This window comes from Cheilinus undulatus, linkage group 23, assembly GCF_018320785.1.
Source record: "Cheilinus undulatus linkage group 23, ASM1832078v1, whole genome shotgun sequence".
In the NCBI taxonomy this organism is placed as follows: domain Eukaryota; kingdom Metazoa; phylum Chordata; class Actinopteri; order Labriformes; family Labridae; genus Cheilinus; species Cheilinus undulatus.
This window is the reverse complement of record NC_054887.1, coordinates 10,728,080-10,748,085: the sequence shown is the minus strand read 5'-3', so window position 1 is coordinate 10,748,085 and position 20,006 is coordinate 10,728,080. Positions and strand designations below refer to the sequence as shown.

At 38.6% G+C, this 20,006-nt stretch overlaps 1 protein-coding gene across 11 annotated transcripts in view; it reads right to left on the bottom strand.

Annotated features, from left to right (window-relative positions):
* Window positions 1-2,646: 2,646 nt before the first annotated feature.
* The window catches only part of osbpl8 (oxysterol binding protein-like 8), a 160,239-nt gene continuing 142,879 nt past the window's right edge, over window positions 2,647-20,006 (bottom strand). For all 11 annotated transcript variants that reach the window (XM_041780487.1, XM_041780491.1, XM_041780486.1 and 8 more), the window contains 13 exons: window positions 19,561-19,745; window positions 18,843-18,924; window positions 18,647-18,745; window positions 18,335-18,431; window positions 18,118-18,216; window positions 16,748-16,845; window positions 15,796-15,885; window positions 14,289-14,425; window positions 13,868-14,053; window positions 12,721-12,874; window positions 10,057-10,159; window positions 9,809-9,914; window positions 2,647-8,665 (listed from right to left, as the gene is read on the bottom strand). In XM_041780487.1, coding sequence (XP_041636421.1) covers window positions 8,536-8,665; window positions 9,809-9,914; window positions 10,057-10,159; window positions 12,721-12,874; window positions 13,868-14,053; window positions 14,289-14,425; window positions 15,796-15,885; window positions 16,748-16,845; window positions 18,118-18,216; window positions 18,335-18,431; window positions 18,647-18,745; window positions 18,843-18,924; window positions 19,561-19,745 — 1,566 coding nt within the window. In that variant the 3' untranslated portion in view covers window positions 2,647-8,535. The remainder of the gene's footprint in view (window positions 8,666-9,808; window positions 9,915-10,056; window positions 10,160-12,720; window positions 12,875-13,867; window positions 14,054-14,288; window positions 14,426-15,795; window positions 15,886-16,747; window positions 16,846-18,117; window positions 18,217-18,334; window positions 18,432-18,646; window positions 18,746-18,842; window positions 18,925-19,560; window positions 19,746-20,006) is intronic.

Genomic DNA, 20,006 nt, shown 5'->3' with positions numbered 1-20,006 from the left:
TTAAGAATTTATAAAAAAAAATGTATAAAATAGCATTCTTGGTGTCAAAAAGAAGAGTTGATTAAAAGTTTCAATAAGGTTTTTTTTTTTTTTAATAATTTTCATTTTTTAAGAGAATTAAGTGTATTTTGTTTTTCACTACACATGGAGGTAAGATGTGAAATCTTTAAATCCATTTTCAGTACCATGAGATAAAAAAATAATTTGACAAAAAGACTGAAATCAAATAAACTATTCCAAACAACTGAAACTTATCAAATCTTAAACCAATTTCTCTTTTCTATTATTCCCCTGCAGACTGTGGTTTAAGTCTTTGTGTCAGAGCTGTTTCGATGCATTTTCATGATTTGGATGTTTTTGCTTTTTTCAATTATTTTTCTAAACTGTTTACTCTGGAGATTCTCATCGCCCAAGGAAGGAAAAAAGAATTTTGAAATTGGATTTTTCAATACAAGTGATGTGCAGTCCAACTTTTTCAGCTCTGACGCTCATCCAAAACTTCAGCTTTGCAGATCTGCAAGGGTTGAAAAAGTACAATGTTACAAAGTTACAGACTGTAATTCTGTTGGCAGATTTAGATTCAAACTCTCTTAAAGCCTGGATTTCAGTGAAACTCCACCCCAGCTGATTTCACCATAGCAATTAATAGAGAGAGTGACCCGTGTCAACCTTTCCTATCAATGCAGAGAGTGGAAAGTATGTGCTCAGTATGACTGTTGTGCTAAAGTAAAAGTACTGTTACTCAACATAATATTACATAGATTAAACATAAACTCTTCTTTCCTGTAGGCCAAGCCTATATAATAGCATAACTTAACATGAATCAGCATGAATAATGTGTCTTTATTTATTTACTTCAATCACAGTAGGACATTTACTGGTTTGTGTTACTTAAAGCCTTGTAAGCAATCATCATGACAGCTAGAGCTGCACAATTTTCAAAAAATACCTGACTGTTTTTTATTCATATTGCAGATGCAGTGTGAATTCTGGTATTGAAGGGAATGAGCATTTTTATTATTCTCATTTTTTTTTAAATGAGACAAATTTAAAAAGTAGGATTTCTTGAAAACTATTTCAAGAAAATGGATGCGTCAATGTTTGCGTGATGTGTAGAGCAAAACATCCCTGCTTTCGCTGTATGCTCTAGGTCATTGTCTTGCTGGAAAATAAAGCCATAGTTCTCTTGCAGACTGAAAAAAAATGTCCTCCAGGATTTTCCTATATTTTGCTGCAGTCATTTTACCCTCTACTTTTACAAGCCTTCCAGGGCCGGCTGCCAAGAAGCAGCCCCACAGCATGATGCTGCCACCACCATGCTTCACAGTGGGGATGGTATTTTTTTGTCTGATGGCCAAAAAGCAGCATTTTGGTCTCATCAGATCAAAGAATTTTCTACCACTTGACCATGGAGTCTCCCACATATGCCTTTTTGGTGAACTGTAGTCCAGATTTAATCTTTCTTCTTTAACATGCCACTCTCCCATAAAGCTTTGACTGGTGAAGAACCCGGGTAACAGTTGTTGTATGAAGAGTCTCTCCCATCTCTGCTGTTGAAGCTTGAACCCCCTCAGAGTAGTCATAGGTGTTTTGGTGGCCTCTCTCACTAGTCTCTTTCTTGCACAGTCACTCAGTTTGTGAGGATCTAGGGAGATTTACACATGTGCCATATTAATTCTATTATTTTGATGGTGAATTTAACTGACCTTCGGGGGATGTTCAGTGCCTTCAAATTTTTTTGTATTCATCCCAAGACTTACTAACCTTGTAAAGCAGATGGATACATCCGTTTCCTTGTTTCTCACTGGCGAATCCATCTTGCAAAGCTCCTGTCTGAACCGTTTGGGCCTGGTAAGAAGGTGACAGGACCAATCAGCGACGAGGGACAGTACTTTCAGGCGCGGCAGAGTCGTGGCGTAAGCAAGCAGCAACAACAGGCTGGTTGTTATGGCGGAAGACATTAGCATGGATGCTGCTAAAGCGCCAGTTTCATCAGAACCTGACGACATTTCTTCATTAAAAGAAGAACAAAGAACAGCAGTGAGTTGTCTTGTTTTCAAAAACAACAAAAGTCATGTACTTACATGTCTACAGTCACCATGGTTCACATTATACAGTTCTATATGTAGTTTATTGCTCAGTAGCTGCATCCTTGGTAGTGGTGACAATGTCTCGTGTTTTGTTGCTCTGATTGGCCCCTAAAGATGTGACAGACAGAACGTTCATCCAATCACCCTCCATGTCTTTTTTAAAGGCTCTGCCCTTTCCCAAACGCTGAATATCAAAGGTTTTCCTGATGGCTGTGTGAAACACATCCATCTGGCATGTCAGGTTAGAGACTTAAACTTTTCAATAATCTTTTCTCTGAGTTGCCTGGAGTGTTCTTTTGTCTTCATGGTGTCATGGTAGCCAGGAATACTGATTGACCAGTGACTAGACCTTCCAAACAAAGGTCTTTATCATATAATCACTTAAGACACATTCACTGAACTCAGGTGATCCTCATTTCACTAGTTGTGGGACTGCTAGCACTAATTGGCTGGACGTCTGTTGAGGTAGATCAGTCACTGTTGTCAGTGTTGAATGTTGCTGCTTGTTTTGTCTCTACATGTCAGACCTGTGATTGACTGAAAACAGACAGAAGAGCTCAGGATGTCATTTATTTTATTCTGTGTTATGTTACATTTTGGAAGTTATAGCGTCAATGGAGATACAGTAAATATATTCAGGTACTTGAAGTGGAAAATTGTGGGTAGGTGGGTGGATAAATTCAGGGCGAAGGGGACGGGGGAGTTGACAGTGTGCACAAGTTGAGGACAGTCGCTTTGTTGTAACATTGAGAGTAATAAAAACCACGCATCTCTGATTTCAAAATCAGCGTTGAAAAAACAAGAAAAATTACAGTGACCTTATGCTATAAGCAGAAAAAAACAACATAAACCCACATATAAAAGAGGAATAAATAAAATGTGAACATATTTTACAGATACAGCAACAACAACAGAGCGCAGAGATGTTTTATTTCCCTCTGAATTTTGGTGTTTGAGAGAGCGAGAGAGGATGTAGAGGAGGGATCGCTCTCTCCACTCTCTTTCCCTCCCGTGGCAGGATTCAGCGTGCGGAAAACCTACAGGTGTGATGCTGTGGCGACGCTTAAGAAGGAGGAGGAGCAGGAGGTGGAGGTGAGGTGTGGAGACTTGTTTCTAAGGCTTCGTATGGCACGTTCGCTCTAAAAATCTATCATGGCTAAAGTTTATGCAAAAGTTCCAGTCCTAGGCCAAGTTTTTCAAAAGGTTTGATGTGGAAATTCTCTTCTCTTGTATAAATTTGAGCCTCCCAAATCAAATCATATCTATTAAACATGTTTGATATTTTGCTTTGGATTTATTTTGAACAAATTGGCCAAAGTCCTGGAAGCGTCTAATATCTTTATCCCAGATTATTCCCTTCTTTACCTCAAGATTTTTACTGTATTCACGCTCCACATCACACCTCCAACACTCCCGCTGACCTCCTCTAAACCCTCGATCTACCCCCTCCCCAGTCTGACTCTAGAAAGGCACTGTTTTAATTCTCCACATTCTAACATCTAGATTTAAGATGAACGATCGAGGCAATGAGGATACACAAAAATACACATACAGATACACACGGGCCAGCCGGGTAACTTACAGGGGGGTACAGCTGGCTCTTGACCGTGCTACAAGTCTCTCTTTACACCTGTGGTTTTTTTTTTTTAAATATCACTCAACAGTCTGCTGACAGCGGAGGCAATCGGATATGTAAACGTCGACAAGGCTGACATCATGACGTGACATGATGGTGCTCTGATAGGAGTCATAGAATATTTAATTGCCTCAAATGTTACTGAAACTTAACAGGGTAGTGTAAATGCGCCAGTTTGATGCCTTCATCTTTGCTTGATGCTGCAAACCAAACACACTTTTCTGCATACAAGCCTGTTTGCAGATTTCATTGCATTAACTGAAATAAAAGAAGTGGATGTGGCCTTTCTTCTGGAAAAAAAAAAAAAAAAAAACATTTTAGGAGGGCCTGCCATCTTTATTCTTTATTCTAACATAAATCCAGCCGGGGGGTGACACCACTAGTTGGCACTGAATCTACTCAAAAATAAGCTCATTCTAACTTGTTTTATGAACTCAGCATTAAAGTTTATAGTTTTAATAACTGTGTTTAAGCCTTTTAATTCATTACATTACTTCTTTTCTTTAATACAGTCCAATTTATTAATTAAAAATGGCAATATAAGCATTACTTGAGCTTTGACACTGACTATTTCTTAACCTCTGAATAAGGTCTTGTGGCAACTTTCACTAAAGTCAGTTTTCCTTGACAGTGCTGATAAACACAGGCCTTAATTCTGGAAGTTTTCATAAATCACTCAGTCTTGTTTCACTGTTTAAGTGTCATTTAATCATAAAAATTTGCTCATTCAGCCAACTTTCCAAAGGTGAAGGCAACAAACTGGGACATCCAGAATAAAAACAGCTTCCTGATACCAACTGGCTTGGTTTTTGATGGAGATCTCACGGTGTACCCCGGTTCTCTGATATTTATTGTTGCTCATGTCTATGTGAATCTACAGAGCAGTGGACAGAAAAGACACACACGGTTGTAAAGACCGGCTTGTGCACAGAGCGTGGAGTGTCCGTATCGTGTTGAGCTTCTGGTGAAGAACACGTCAGCCCGTCGTATATTTACACAGTGAACGGGGCCGACGCCTACACTACACACTGAGTTTGGCTGGTACTTGCGTACATTTGGAATGGTTACTATGTCGATAGTAGTAATTAGAAAAAGTCTAGTTTCTCCTCCCACTAGTGGCTTACTAAAGTTTCTAATCTAGTTTTTCCTGGTGAACAACTGAGGCGCAAAAGCACTGGAAGTGATCACTTGACCTGATGGAGCTGCAGACGGCAGCTAAAAGGAGTGTTTAGGCGTCTCTGCCATGGCTTCACATGGAGTCGGAATAACTTCGTTTTCTGTTTAAATGGATGCAAGCTTGACTCTGAAATTATATATATTCAATATAAGGTAACAGAATCTTTTCTGAGCTGTGTATTGATTTACTTTTTCACCATGAGTTAGATTAGGAGATTGATTCTGCTCTATTTTTAGAGTAAAATGAGTCAGCTTAGTCAGCTTGACTAAAAGATGATGCAACTTTTGTGCAAGCAACTTGCAAAAGAAGTCAATTAAAAATTGCCCTACTTCTTGCTTTATTTGGAGCACTCTGCTGGCTGCATAAATGAGTCAGATTGTACCGACATCAATGAGAAAAGGACCTGCTTACTTACTAAATCTATTTTTGTTTCAATCACTGGCTTCAGATCTTCTATTTGTCAGATGCTGGTCCTGAAAATCATGGTTAAATTCTGAGTAAAATAATTCTGAATGTGGTGTGTGATGTAGGACATAGCAAGCTTTGATTAGCTTCTACCCCAGTGACTTGTTGACAAAAACAGATTCTTTGTGATGCATATCCAAATAAGCTATAATGTAGGCTTCAAACAGCAAACTAACTGTTTTCTCCTTTTCCAGGCAGCATCTGACTGCAGACATCTATGCTGATGCGTTTGGGCTCATCTGTTGCAGGTTTTTCCATGGTTTGTGACTTTTAATTTTTAATTTCATCTCCTTTACCCTAACCCTTAGGGTTCAGGTGCCTAACCCTCACCCTTTTTGGGTTTTCCTTGGTTTGTGTCATGTTAAATGTCAATTTATCCCCCTCAGTAAATTTTTCAATATTGATTCAGAAAAGTCTGCTGTTGTGAAAAACAGCCAGTTATCATAACCTCTGACAGAGAGCAGAAAATATACGTCATTCTGGTTCCGGCTTGGGTAATGTGCACCACTTCCTAGGCCACGGTCAAGGTCGCCCGACTGTAGAGGTCTGAAGTCGAACGCCCCACCATAGAGGTCTGCAACCAGATCTTCTAGGCCTTTTCCTGTCTTTATGTTAAGCTAAACTAACTCCACTGCAAAATCTCACATCTTAGCAAGTCCAGTTCTCTAGTTATTTTTAAGAATATCTTAATACAATAAATATGATCCATATTTAACTAAAAAGTCCAAACAGCATATCATTTCAAGACACAAAAAGCAAAACACAAGGCTTGAATTACTTGCAGTAAGTAAAAATCAACCATTTTACCAAACAAATTTGGCTTTAGTGTCTCGTAAAAAGAGATAAACGCATCATACTGACAAATTTGAGTAAATTTCGTAACTACAGTTGCAGACATTTTAACTTATTGCAAGCAATTCAGACCTTTTTTAACCCTTCATATATCTTGAAAAAGATGTTTCTGTCAAAGTGTGTTTTGTCAGATTTGCTCATAATGACAAAAAACACGTTAGATTGTACAATGATCCTAAGGTAAGATAATGAGTGTTTAGGTCAGTTATGTTGGAATTTTATTAATGAAATCAAGCAAAACTGGTGCTAATTTTGACAGCAGGTTTTATCATCTGAGTCCTGGGTGGAGGCTCAGCTTATCTGAGATACAAGCAGCAGAGGCTCCAAGGAATTAGAGTCGGGAACTATGATCCAGTCTTATATTGTGAATGCCTTAATGCCTGTAGCTGCACAATCTCTGTCTGAGACAGTTAATTTTTAGCTATGGCATTGTGAGTCTGTGTAAGAGGTATGCCTGTACGTGCATGTTAAGAGATACATGCAGTTAGCCGACTTAATGGCTAAAATTGGTAACCTCTATACCTAATATTTTAATCAGTCCAAGGCCAGAACCTGGTCAAATGCTTTGTCTAGAGTGAAATACAGTCACCTGCCACTAGTAGCCACTAGAGTTGTGAATAGTGGCTACTTCCTTGCTGCTAATGCTGTTTACTGTGATGTTAACAAGAGCGATCTGATAGCATCTTATAGAAACAGTGCAAATTATCAAGATTTTTTATCTAGAAGATGTGGATGACGTTGCATAAAGACTGTAACAGTTTAACCTCGCATATAACCAAAGTATTAAGTAATGAAATTCAGCACAGCAATGCACATTCCACATTCAGCAAAGAAACTCTGCATTGTTTACCCACTGCTGGTGTGATACACCCTGTTTTCTGGGTGTATTCTTGACTTTAGTCCACTGAATTCATTTATCATTTGTGTTTAATAAGATTTGAAGTTATTCTCCTATACGCACACTATTTATTTGTCCATCCCCCAAATTCTCTTACCTTGTTAAAATCTTTCAGTTTGTGGTTTTATAAGTTCCCTGTGTTAAGTTTTTCCTGTAAAGCACTTTGACACAAAAGCTCTCTATAATTGAACTGACCTATACATTGACCTTAAACGTGAACTGGATAATTTTCACAGGAAATCTGACAGTTTACTTGCTAGGGTATGATTTTTGCAGTGCATTTGCCATATTAAATGTACTTATATTTGAGTGGTATCAATCTCTTTTATCTAACTCTGCTGAAAAAGTGTAGATCTGATTTTTTAATTTATTTCCAAATCTTGTTTTTAGGTCTCAGATGATCTTGCTTGGCTTATCTCTGCAGACGGATTAAAAACATCAAATTTTTGACCTGAAACTGAGGCAGTGGTTGCTGAAGATCAGGAAAAACCTCACTAGAAAATGTTTTTGACCTTCGGTTTTTATCAGACATTTCCAGTGCATTTGTGCCTTAAGACAAAATACTGTACATGGGCTAAAGTCCTAACACTCCTCTGTCTGTACATGCTACCTACAGATTATAATGACGTTTCAGGCATTTGTCTTCTTTTTGAAACACTCGACTGCAAAATGTGAAGTTAGTTATTATACAGCAGAAATTATAGCTTCTGTTCCTTTTAATGTATCGTTTGTTATCGTCTCCCTCTTCCTTTTTTTTCCACCAGCCAATAAGAAAATCATCTGATAATAAAAAAATAAAAGTCACATAGATTGGACCACTTTGTTTTCGTCTCCCTTATCGCCACTTTTGTTCCAAGCAGACTTCTATTCACAAAAGACACACAAAGCAAGGAAACAAAATGATTAAAAAAACATTAAAATTAAAGGTGTTTCTTAAAAAGTCTGTTACCATCTGAGTCGTAGCACTCATCTCCTCATGTTTCAAAGGTTCCCTGTTGTTTGAGGTGAAATGTGAATCAAAGAAAACAAACAGCAGCTAAAAACAGCTGCTGTTTTTGCCTCTTACATCAAGGCAAATCAGTGAGCTCCGGAGTGGCAGTCGAGACTTTATCGCACCCCCAAGTCTTCCTCCTTATCGCTGCTCGTCTCCTCTTTGAAATCTGCGGATCTCCCCAGAGTTTTTGGAATGAACTGGTTAAAAATAAAGTTTTTAAAAGTCTCTTTTCATGTATCAGGCTCCACTTTTCTGGACGTGTGTTGGTGATTTAAGAATGAAAGAGAGGAGGAGTTTGGTGAGACTCCTGTGGTAAAAGTTCACGTCTTGATGTCCATCCTGTGGCGCCTCATGTTCAGGGAGTGTGACAGGAGTGTGTTTCTGTGTGTCTGAGGGCACCACTCTCTCTGTGGGGTATGGCTGCTACTTGAAGACGTAGTTGATCAGAACCTGAAGGAGGACCAGAAACACGATGACGACGTAGTCGCGCTGCTGGAGGAAGGAGGCGCCCTCCGCTCGGCCGGCTGCACGGCTCCGCAGCACGCTGATGCTCCTGAAAGCACAAACACAGGGATCGTATGTACAACGGCTTAGCCAGGATTAAACTTCATAGTCCACAGCATGTAGGACATAATTATATCCTCTGTTTCCACACCAACACATACACCACCACAAAGACAACGGAGCAAGAGAAAGAAAAAGATAAACCTATCCGTACAACAGCAAATCAACCAAAACAAGCCAGACAACTGGCCTTAAGATCAAGTGCCAGCATATTGGCAGCAATTTATTGTAGTTTTCTACACCCTTCATGTGTAGTGCTGATAAAAAGTATTCAGCCCCTTGGATGTTGTCCCCTTTTATTGATTTTATGAATAAATCATAGTCGATATGACTTTTTTCACAAAATATTTTGACTAAAAACTCTTTAATGTCAAAGTGAAATCAGATTCCTACAAAGTAATGTCAGTTTACAAATACCCTTAAGATAAAATAAGTGTCTGCGTAAAAATTGTTTCAGAGTGATCAGGTGTGAATATTTTTGTTGTCATGTAAGGCAAACAAAATCTTTTACACATGTAAAACATATCTATTTTCTCTGTGTGTTGTACAATTGCCTGTTAAGTCATTTAATGTCGCAAATATTGCAATGTCTGTGTTGTTTTGTTTTCATACAGGAGTGGAAAAAAGCATCTGATTCAGCGATTACATGCAGAAAAACAAATGGCCAATTAACTGATTGTCAAAAATAATTTTTATTTATCTGTTTGTTCACACATATTTGTTTGCATGCACTTATTGGTGAATGATAAAAGAAAGAAAAAGAAATCCTTTGCTAACAGAACCTATTGTGAAATTTGGCACTACCATTCACCTGTCTAATGAGAGAATTTCACTAAGTTATCATGGTTAATAAAATAAATAAATAAATAAATAAAAATAATAATTTCTAGTTCCACCTCTAGTCATGGCACTGGGGAGTGGACTAAGCTTAAGAGTGCAATCAGAACAGAGGAAAGAGATTTAAACTCAGGATCTGCTGTTGTCACACTTTAGTTCTCCTTAAAAAAAAACGACCAGTAATAAAATGATTGTAGAGTATGCAAAGGGTTTGGGCTGGAGGTGCTACTGCTGTATGAATGTGGTCATAATGTAGTCATCAGGCTCAGCATATGGTTGAAATATCAACCCTCACCTGTTTATGTCCTCCTGCGTCTGCTTTATAGATTCAATGGCACTTTGAAGTTCACTGAGGTCTGCTCCTTTTTTCCTCAGCCGACTGTTATGCTTGCTTTTGTGTCCTGCAAACAGGATGTTCAACAAGATTTCACTTAATTAAAAGCCAGACTAAAACCTGGACTGACATTCCTCTAAAATGTCATCTCAGGTTCTCAGCTGCTTAAGACCTAAATGTGATGTTTACTGCATTTAATTGTGACTCACGTTCGCTGCCAGACGAGTCTTGGCGGTCGGGTTCAGGTGACGAGCAGCCACTCTCCGGGCTCTTCGGCTTGTCACTCTTGTGTTTCCTCTTTGGCACCGTTACCTACGAGCACGGACACGAGCACAGAGATGCACACGAAGAGAAACAGATCAAATAAAAAGGTTAGAAATGCAGAGAACAGCCACAAGCACATGAATAAAAAATATCTTGACATGAGTAACAGTGTAAAGAAATATAACATGGAATAGAAACAGCATTAATTACTCACACATCAGTTAAACAAAATGTCAAACCACAGCAAGAACCCCCCCATCCCTATTCATACATAAAGTACTTCAAAACATAAACATGCTAGTAGGTGTTAGCACACTTGTGCAAAGCATGCTGGTACATCAATCAGCCACATTAATGTAAAAACAGAGAGAATTAACCAAACCTGCCAAGAGCTGCCAGTAAATTAAAATAATTCACTTCAAAGGGATTAAACTCTGACTGGATTACAGCCACAGCTTTATTAGATGAGATGCACTTTTTCAAGCCTGCAGGCAAAACATTTTTTCAAATAATCTGTTTTAATTATAACGTATTGGAAATAACAGTGTAAAAACATCACATCTACAGTGCATTCAGAAAGTATCAGACCCCATGCACTATTTTCATTTTTGTTGTGTTACAGCTCAATGCTACAGTTGAAAAAAATCTGTTTTCTCCTTAATCTAAGAATTCAAGAGATTATTGCAGATTTATTTAAAAAACAAAAGAAATATCACATTGACATAAGACTTTTTGCAACAATACAGTTTAGTTCTCCCACTTGGAGTTTACAAAAAAACTCCACATGAAAGCCAAGTAGGCTTTTTATTTTTATTATTTACTATCTAAATGTAAGTTAATAATTTGGCCACTGATTACTTTTTGGCAGACTCCAAATTATTAGCCTCTACTTATAACCCTTGATATCACAGTATTTTGATTTCCAACCATAGCCCCCGTAATTTTCACACAATTTAGGCAATTTCAATTCTCCCAGCCTCTATGGAGGATGGACAAATTCTCTGAATATTTATGTAAGAAAATGCTTTTTTTAACCCAACCATACCCATGAGAGCATTAACATCACAGTTATAGCAGAAAAAAAATGTCCCTTTATGCTGAAGACATTCTGCTCATTCTTACCAAACCACAACTTGCTCTCCCTGCTATTCTTAATAAGATAATCTTATTTGGAACCTTTTCTGGCAATACAATTAATTGGACCAGAAGTGAATGGATGTCTGCTGGTCTAAGGGATCTTTCTCTGATACAACACCTTTCATTTGAGATTTCTGATCATTCATTCACCTATCTCGGGATTCAGATCACTAAGGAATTTTCATCCCTTTTTAAATCCAATTATCCCTCTTTAGTATCCAAATTTAAAGCCAATATTTAATTTTGGAGATCAGTTCCTGTTTCACTGATTGGAAGGATTAGCCAAATTAAAATAATAGTTCTCCCCCAATTACTGTACCTCTTCCAATGTATTCCTTCCCTTCATTTGGAACTTTAAAAGCTATAGATTAAAAAAAGCTCACCTCTACAAACCAAAACATGTTGGCAGTCATGTTCTTTCTAATTTCTGTGTATAACACTGGGCTTCCAACCTTAAAATAATGTCAATGTGTCTAAATTATATTGGCCACGAATGGATGTATAAAATCAATAAAAGGGTAAAACACCAAGGGGGTTAATTATTTTTTATAGGTACTGTATCTTAAACAAATCATCTTGTATATGGCAAACCTTTGTGATCACATCAGTCCTGTGGAGTTCCATAGAAGCTTAATTAATGTTCAAACTATGATGCATTAATTAAAAAAAAAGACTTTACTAGAATGGACACTTGGCAGGTGGTTACTTCTCATCAACATGAAAAAAATAGATAACACAAAAAAAGTTTTTAGTTTTTCAGCATAACATGGACAATGATCAGCTCAATGAGTAGTGACATGCAGGAGCAACATACTGTATAAGGAGACAAAATGAAGATGAGATGAATAAGCAGAGGGAGAGGAAGGCATGGCTGGTGGCCTAAAAAGACCATGCAGTCGTGATGGGGGTTCTTAAATGGCTTTGCATTTGAGAGAAACTATAAATCTAAAACTATTCAGGAAGAATGAAGGTTAAAGGTATTTGCCCGCTGACTTTGCATCTAAAGATATCTCCACATTGCTGCAAGATTTAGCTTGTATGTACAAGGTAAAAAAAAAGCATAATGTGTAAAAACTGAGTTAATCATAGATCTCCTGTCTTTGATGATAATTAAAGAGAAAGGTGCTTTAAAACATTTTGCATAAGTTGTTTTATTTGCACCAATTGATTGAACTGCAAAATTTATCATGTAGTCCAACAAGACTTTTTCTCTCTACAGTGACAAAAGGAAGATGAATACCTGGTTATGTCAGCATGCAGTGTGACACACAGAGAACAAAGACCATGCCAGGGTAGTGAAAGAAAAAAAAAAAAAGAAAAGAAAGTAGAAGAAGCAACAACGGCGATGTGGCAGACGATGGCGGCACACAGAGAAGAAGCGACAATGAAGACGGAGCAGCGGGTGCTGCGTGGAGGGTGGCTGAGATGGCGAGCTTGTTTTGTGGGTGGTTTTTTCGATCGGGACGACCTACCTGGCACTTGCAATTGTCCCTCCGTGGCGCCTGGTTACTCAGACTAATAAGACTGCCAGAACGTACCATAGGGGTGCGGTGTCGGACCTTGGTCTGGATACAGCCGTCTTTCTCAAACTGGATCAGGTCGTTGAGGGGATCCCAGGGCCTCGTGCTGAGGAGGGGCGAGAAGAGAGACACAGAGAGGGAGAGGAGGAGACAGAGGATAGGAGGAAAATTAGTTAGTAAGGAATTATGAAGGGAGAGAAAGTGGACCTACATGATTAATTATGACATCCTGCCACCTAAAGGACTGTGATTTATCAAACGCTGTAGCCTACATCAGCAGTCTAAAGGACAGACCTTACATTAAAGCTACAGTTACAGGGAAGCATCACTAGATGGCACCCTTTTATTTCAGAAAATGAAGAAGAAGGAAATGGGGAAACTTAACTGACTTTTATAAGATCCAGTTTATGATGTGAATAAAATTTATGGCTCTGCCAACATACAAGCAAGGCGACTTTTAGGGACAAAACTGTCTTTCAGGACTTGAAAGGTGGAATTTTTTTATCTCCAGTAGTGACTATCACATCCTAAGGTGAAGTATGTCTGCTTTTCAGAACATCTGAAAGATGTACTGCTCCACTTTCATCTTGTATTAGGTATCATCAAATCCAGTATATAATACCCACTTTGTTCATAAAAAGTTGGCTAAGTTACCTATCTTCTGGAATAACAAACGAACCAATAGAAAGTGCTGAGACATGCTCTGTCATGACTGCAAGTACAACAACAAAAATCATTGCACAAGACTTTACTAATTGAAAATGCATAGTCTGTCTTTGTATATTGCAAGCAGCTGCCTCACAGCTCATTGAATTTCTCAACTGTGAGTAGGGGGGCCCTAAGAAAAGCAGGGTTGGGAACCACTGCTTTAGAGGACACATGTGCCACACTGGAGAAAATGAAAGTGCCTTAAAGGTGGCCATACTTCCTAGAAAATTAGCTGGCCTCAGTTTGTCTACATGCAAGTTTTAGTACTCTAATGGTATATCTGATGTATTTCAGTTAGGTGATGGTGAAATAGCACCTTTTTTTTCCACCCACCGCCCTCTGTTTTGATTTCAAACCCCACAAGCTCACACAAGGTCGAGGTATTACTCACTCGGCATATCTGTAATGCCACTCCCCAGTGACTGGGTCCTGCTCAAACAGAGCGGGGATCCACTCCTCACATTTGGCCTTCCGCTCACGCGCAGATTTCCTCTGAACCTCCTCCAGGATGAACTTCTCGTTGGTGGCCTCCGTTTGGTCCTTGTTGTTGATGGCTCGGGTCACGTGCTGCCACAGCCTGATGGATGGAGAGGGAATAAAAGGTGCAAAATGAGGGAAAGGGCAAAGCTGGAAATGTTGCACTGGAGAAACAAGACAGCCTTAAAAAATAATGAAGATGCTGACAAAGGCTAATGCAAGCATAGATATAACACATAAAAGGGAACACAAAAATAAGAAAATCTGCATTCATTATAGTTGTTGCAAACATAAATGTGTTGTTAATTCAAAACTTTTTAAAACTTAAGTTGCACCTTTCTGACTCCAGGTCTCCCTGCTCTTCTGGTGGGACGGTGCAGCGTGTCAGTCGACTCTGCCTCAGGTCTGGAGTTGGATTCCAAAATGTGTCCGACGTCCCCGTCTTCTTGTCATTAATGAAGATCTCGCTGTCCTGTAGGAGAATTTTGATTCTTCTAGTTTACTTTTACTCATTGCATGCTAAGGCTGTTCTTGTACATAAGACATATCTCCATTACTTTGTAATGTTGTTTGAGACCTATAACTGTACTTTTGAAGCATTATAGAAGAGCATAGCATGCCCATGTGTGATAGCCATGATTCGCCCTTTACTCAACCTCTTTGCTTGTTCTCAATTAGCTAAAAGTTCACTGGAATCAGCAATGCCAGTATGCAGTGTCACGCAACAGCCTGTTTCCTGTTTGGTTCAGTACAGTTTTTCCATGGTTTAGCACAATAAACTCTGATCTTGCCTGTGTTTCCTCAGCTGATGTCCATCCTCTTGTCCATTGTTACGGAAAATCTGTCTCTTTTAAGAGATCCAGGTCATTTGGCTCAGCTCAGTAGAGCTGGTTGTTTGGCTTCTTACTGCCTCTTCACTTTTTAGGTTTGGCTTTTTAAAGGTGGATTAAATAATGACAAAGGAAGGAGGTAAAGGATACTCGCACTGAAACAGGAGCAAACTACAGTGGCTCACATAAAAGCGCTGTGTCTTGGCACTGGCTAATTTCTGAATGTCACATCATTGCTCAATCACTCACCACACTGGGTTAAATTTCTTGATAGTACATCACTCTTTTAATTAAGATCATGTTTGTCCCTAAAAGAGTATTTTTTTTTACATGATAAAGGAGCTCAGTTAGACTCTGAGATCAGTAGAGCTCCTCTAGACTCTTTGTCTGGCTAGACGACGCTAGAGTGTCTGTGTGACTGAGTAATTTGTGATATTGATTGCCTCTAGGTAAATGGGTTAAACTGTGTGAAAAAAAACAAAGCTTTTTTTGTAAAGTGTAGGGATTTTTTTCAATGTATGTATAAATATTCTGATGGTAAGTGTAGGGTACAGGTCCATTTAGAGCTTCAAAGTGCTAACTTTCCTTTGTTCCCATTCATTTCTACTGGCTGTCCCCCACTTCTTGACCCCCAGTGGACATTTAGGATCATGTGATTGCAAACAACATATACCTCTTTAGAAACCAATGTGTGACATCACAGACACCACGTCCATGTTTTATGCAGTCTATGGCTACATGACACTAATAAATCTTAGAGAAAAAAATGTGAAACTTTAACATTTTTTAACTTTTCCAGTTAAATATTAAAAGGTAACAGCATGCTGATGGGTTTACCTGCATTATTTATAACCTGAAATTGATTTTAAAAGTTTTTTTTTTGTAAATTGCAGTCAGAAGAGGGGTTAATGGATAGCAAGAGACAAGACGTGAATTTGATATGGCACGGTACATATTTGTATTGACGTTATGCCAATTTTATATTGAAGGATGTGTTATGTTTGTGTCTTACCCAGTGTCCTTCTAGTGTAGCTAGCACCTCCTTTCCAAGCTTGATCTTCCCAGAGACCTGATTCACGCTATCGCTGCTGCCCAGGAACGGCTGGAGGAAAAAGGGAAGAAGAAGCCGATACAAGGGAAGGGTAACAGGAAGAAGGAGATAAAGGGGACAAAGCAGCAAGGAAAGGAAATAAAAAGCAGGGTTTGGAGAGGAAAGAGGAAATCAGGAATGCACAGATACACACGCACATATTCAGTTTACTTGCTGCACTTTGTGTAGAAAAAGACTTCTATTTTGAAATACATCAGCATTAATGATCTGTTGTAAGTCTAACAGAGTAGTTTGGCAGAAACTTTTCAGTTCAAATGAGAAAGAAAGGCTGCTGATGGGGCAGAAAAACAACAGGGAAAGCCTTAGAAGTGTTTTAATTAGGCAAATTTAATTCAGGGACTACTTCAACAAAAGAAATTAAGATAGCCATCGCCTTTGGCTTCCAGTTAATGTGGTTCTTCAAGTAAATGGTCCAAAAAGGCATGCTGAGTTCATCAGCTCTAGTTATTCTACTAATCTACATACAAAACGGGCTGGGAAAATAAAAGGTCTGGTAACAAGAGGCACCTATCGTGGTCAGATTTAGGGCAGGGTTGGGGTTAGGGTTTGTCTCATATGTACCTGTCGCTGTTTAATGGCAGAAGAACGCAGGTGATTTGTAGCATGGATGACGGGACGGTTTTATGGTGGGGGAAGAGTGGATGACGGAGGTGGTGATGGTGTTTGGGAGTGAGACATTCAGAGAAGTTATGAGCAAGAAACTGTTTTCAACAGATGACTCTAAGGGTAACTATAGGATGCTATAGGATGCCTCTTAAAGACGTTTGTCCACAAGAGTTCTAAATGATCCTGCTTTTAAAGGCAGGCTGAAAAGTATCTACTTTACTGGAGAAGTATTTCGACACATCAGTACCTTCAGTTTGAACTCCAGCTGAGCACTGTAGCCCGTTTTCTCACACACAATGGAGATTACACCGCCCAGCTCCAGGGTCATGGTGCCGTACAGGATGCCTAGCAGACATAATAAAGAAGAGCATAACAGCATAAATAATCGACACAAAGGTGGACAGAATTAAAGGGTTGTTCTCGTTAAATCATCAGCATTCAAAATGCTCGGGGCTTCTTTCACTTAAGGGTAGTGTGGCTCAAATAGACACCATCTAGCTCACACAACACACTCAAATGTTAAAATGTCCCCTGCAGAAAGGGAGTCAAAGCACCAGCTTTAGGGTATTTTTTGCACCTGGATATTATTATTACATTAGCGCTATAAGCTTTGTGAATTAGACTCTTAGATGGAGCAGATATCAGGAGCATGATAGTGAGTGAATATCTTAGATTTTTGGATCATTCGTTTGATTGTTGGATCGACAGCACAAAGTAAAGATACAGTATTTAATGCTCATACTGTTTTAAAAAACATACGCATACTCTGAATTTAATACCAGTAAGACAATCCACAAAAGTTGGGACAGGGACAAGAAAAGACTTGGAAAGTTGTGTCATGCTCAAAAAAACCTGTTGAACATTTAAAAAGTACGTTAATTTGTTGGTGAAAGTGCCATGAAAGTGTCATAAAAAATCACAACTATTTACAGATTGTCTATAAATCCTGAAATGTTTCACCAAGACATGATTTGGTGACTTCTCCAGTATAACGTATCCATTTTTCTCTTTTTCCTGCTCTTCTTTTACTCAATGGATGTCTTTTGTGTCACCACACTTTCCCTTTTCAAATTCTAAGTGTGCAATGCTGCTTTTAAAAAAGCAGCATCAGTTATAGAAAAGATCAGAACAAATGCATCTTAAAGTCACACAAAATTGGGGTACTATCAAATTCAGAAAGGTGGAAGAGGCAGATTTCTAGCCATCTTAAATTAGGGATACCTGAACTCAACAGGGATCCATACTGTTTCCTAAAGTATGGATTAAAATTTAGTCATAAATCAAGTTTCCTGACATTGTATGGACCTGATTCCAAATACACAAAGCAGAGCCTGAAGGCTCACATCAGCCTGGCTCATCAGTGACAGATGTGAAACTAAAATGAAAAGTTTTGTTAATAGGAAGTTTTAGATCAGCTGTTTTTCTGTATTTCAGTGATTTATTTACTTCCTCTTACTTCAGGTCATCTGTTAAAAGATCGCTCTGTGGTTGCTAAATCTGTTTGCAAAAATTTGTGGTGTATTTCAAAACAAGCTCAACATACCCTAGCTGTCTTACTTAATCTGATTCTAGATAAAAGCTGCACTGAAGATGACTAGTTCAAGTTTGCACTCTGACCTTTACAGTGAGCGTACGGCATGTTCATCACATAGTCCTCTCCTCTGTTTAGGAATGTTAGCCGAGCCTCCCCGTCCAATATGGCCGACAAAGAGTTTCCTGAAATGTAAAAAGTTATATTAAACAAAATGAACATCAATGAAAGAGTAAATCATTAACAGAAAAGAATGTGAGGTGGTTGTGAATGACATTATTTTAATTTTAGTCGTGGGTGTACCATAAAATTTGGACTTGGCGAGGATGCTGCCACTGACACAGAATCCATCCTTCCTGTTGCTAACATAGAAAGCAGACACTGGAGGATGGTGGGAAACCTGAGGAGAGAGGGACACTGATTTAGTGAGCTTGGCCTCTGTGAAGAAACTTGTTAATGCAATCTTAAATTACTCAAAAAATGACTTAAACAAAGACAGTTTATGTAATTTTATCTTTACACAAATCAGGTGGTTTTATTGGAGTTGCATGATCTTAAAATTAGATCTTGTCTTGACCAATCACATTGCAATTATGACTGTATTGTTATTGTCACCTGTTCTGCGATGTAGAACGTCTTACTGTTGGTCTTCTGATGGAGCCACATGCAGCGGTACGTCTCTCCAATAATGGGGTTGTAAGGCTTCTTCAATCCCTGGGGGATGAAATATCAACATAACATATAATATTAGTACAATGTATCTTTTATTAAAATAAAGTTTTATTTAATCATACGTGTTGATTCTCCGAACCTTTGGCTTTTTGTAAAATCCAGAGATGTACCACTTCACCACTTTCTTCATCCGGTTGTAGGCGTTCTCTTCGATTGCGGCCCTGAAAATTAAACAAAGTTACCTTAAAATCTGCTGTATCTTTCAGTGTTATGTGTTTGATCATATTTGCAGTCTTGTCTAGTTTATTTGCACCCTACACTTCTTTACAGTGAGCCTGAATTTCCTTTGCTTTCTTTCAGCAGTAATACACATACAAATAAATCATCAACATGTCAAATTTCATCAGGATATTAGTCATTCAACATTAAAAGTGCATGAATAAGAAAATGAATTATTAATAACAGAGCAAGTTACATAATATAAAGCTACAAGTGTCAGCGGAGAAAACAGCTAAATATTTAACAACAAATAATGACTGCATCATGAATTATAATCTCTTAAATCATTATTTCATCATATATTCAAAGGGAAGTTCTCTAGTTAACCTTAAGTTCTTGTTTGAAGAGGTCAGCTTTCTCTCCTATGCTTGTGTTACAGGGGATCAATAAAAAAAAACACCAGGTAGCCATTTTTTGGTCACTTTTCTTAGCTAAGAACCTACTGGCTTGTGCTCCATTTGTAGCATAAACATTTGATTGGAACTGAACTTCTCACCTAGCTTTTGGCAAAAGAGAAAGGAAGCCAATTTATAAGATTAACAAACTATTCCTTTAAGTATACTAGAAGAAGTGCTTACTCTGACAGGAAGTCTGCATGGTAGTAGTAGTCAGAGAGTTTGTCCAGAAACGACCTTGGTTCTAGAATGAAGGTGGGCAGCACCACCTTCGACAGATCCATGCCAGGCCGCACCTGCTTCAGCAGAGTCCAGATCAGAGATTTATTCTCCTCTGATACCGTCTCTGTCTGTGCGGCTTCACCAGCCTGCAGAGAAGGGCACACAACATAACAGAGAAGTGATGAATTTTCTTCACACATAGCCTAAAACAATACTGCAGATAGCTGAAAATACACAAAGCCACAATAAGACTCTTACACAAGTCTCCACATGCGTAAATGCTTTATGAGACTGGTTTTCAAAAGTTTTAATTAGCTCCCATTTATGAACACTGTGCCTCCGCTTCAGTAGCTGTTTAATTATAAAGCTGTCAAACTGAGATTTCATCAGTATGGAAATACATACAA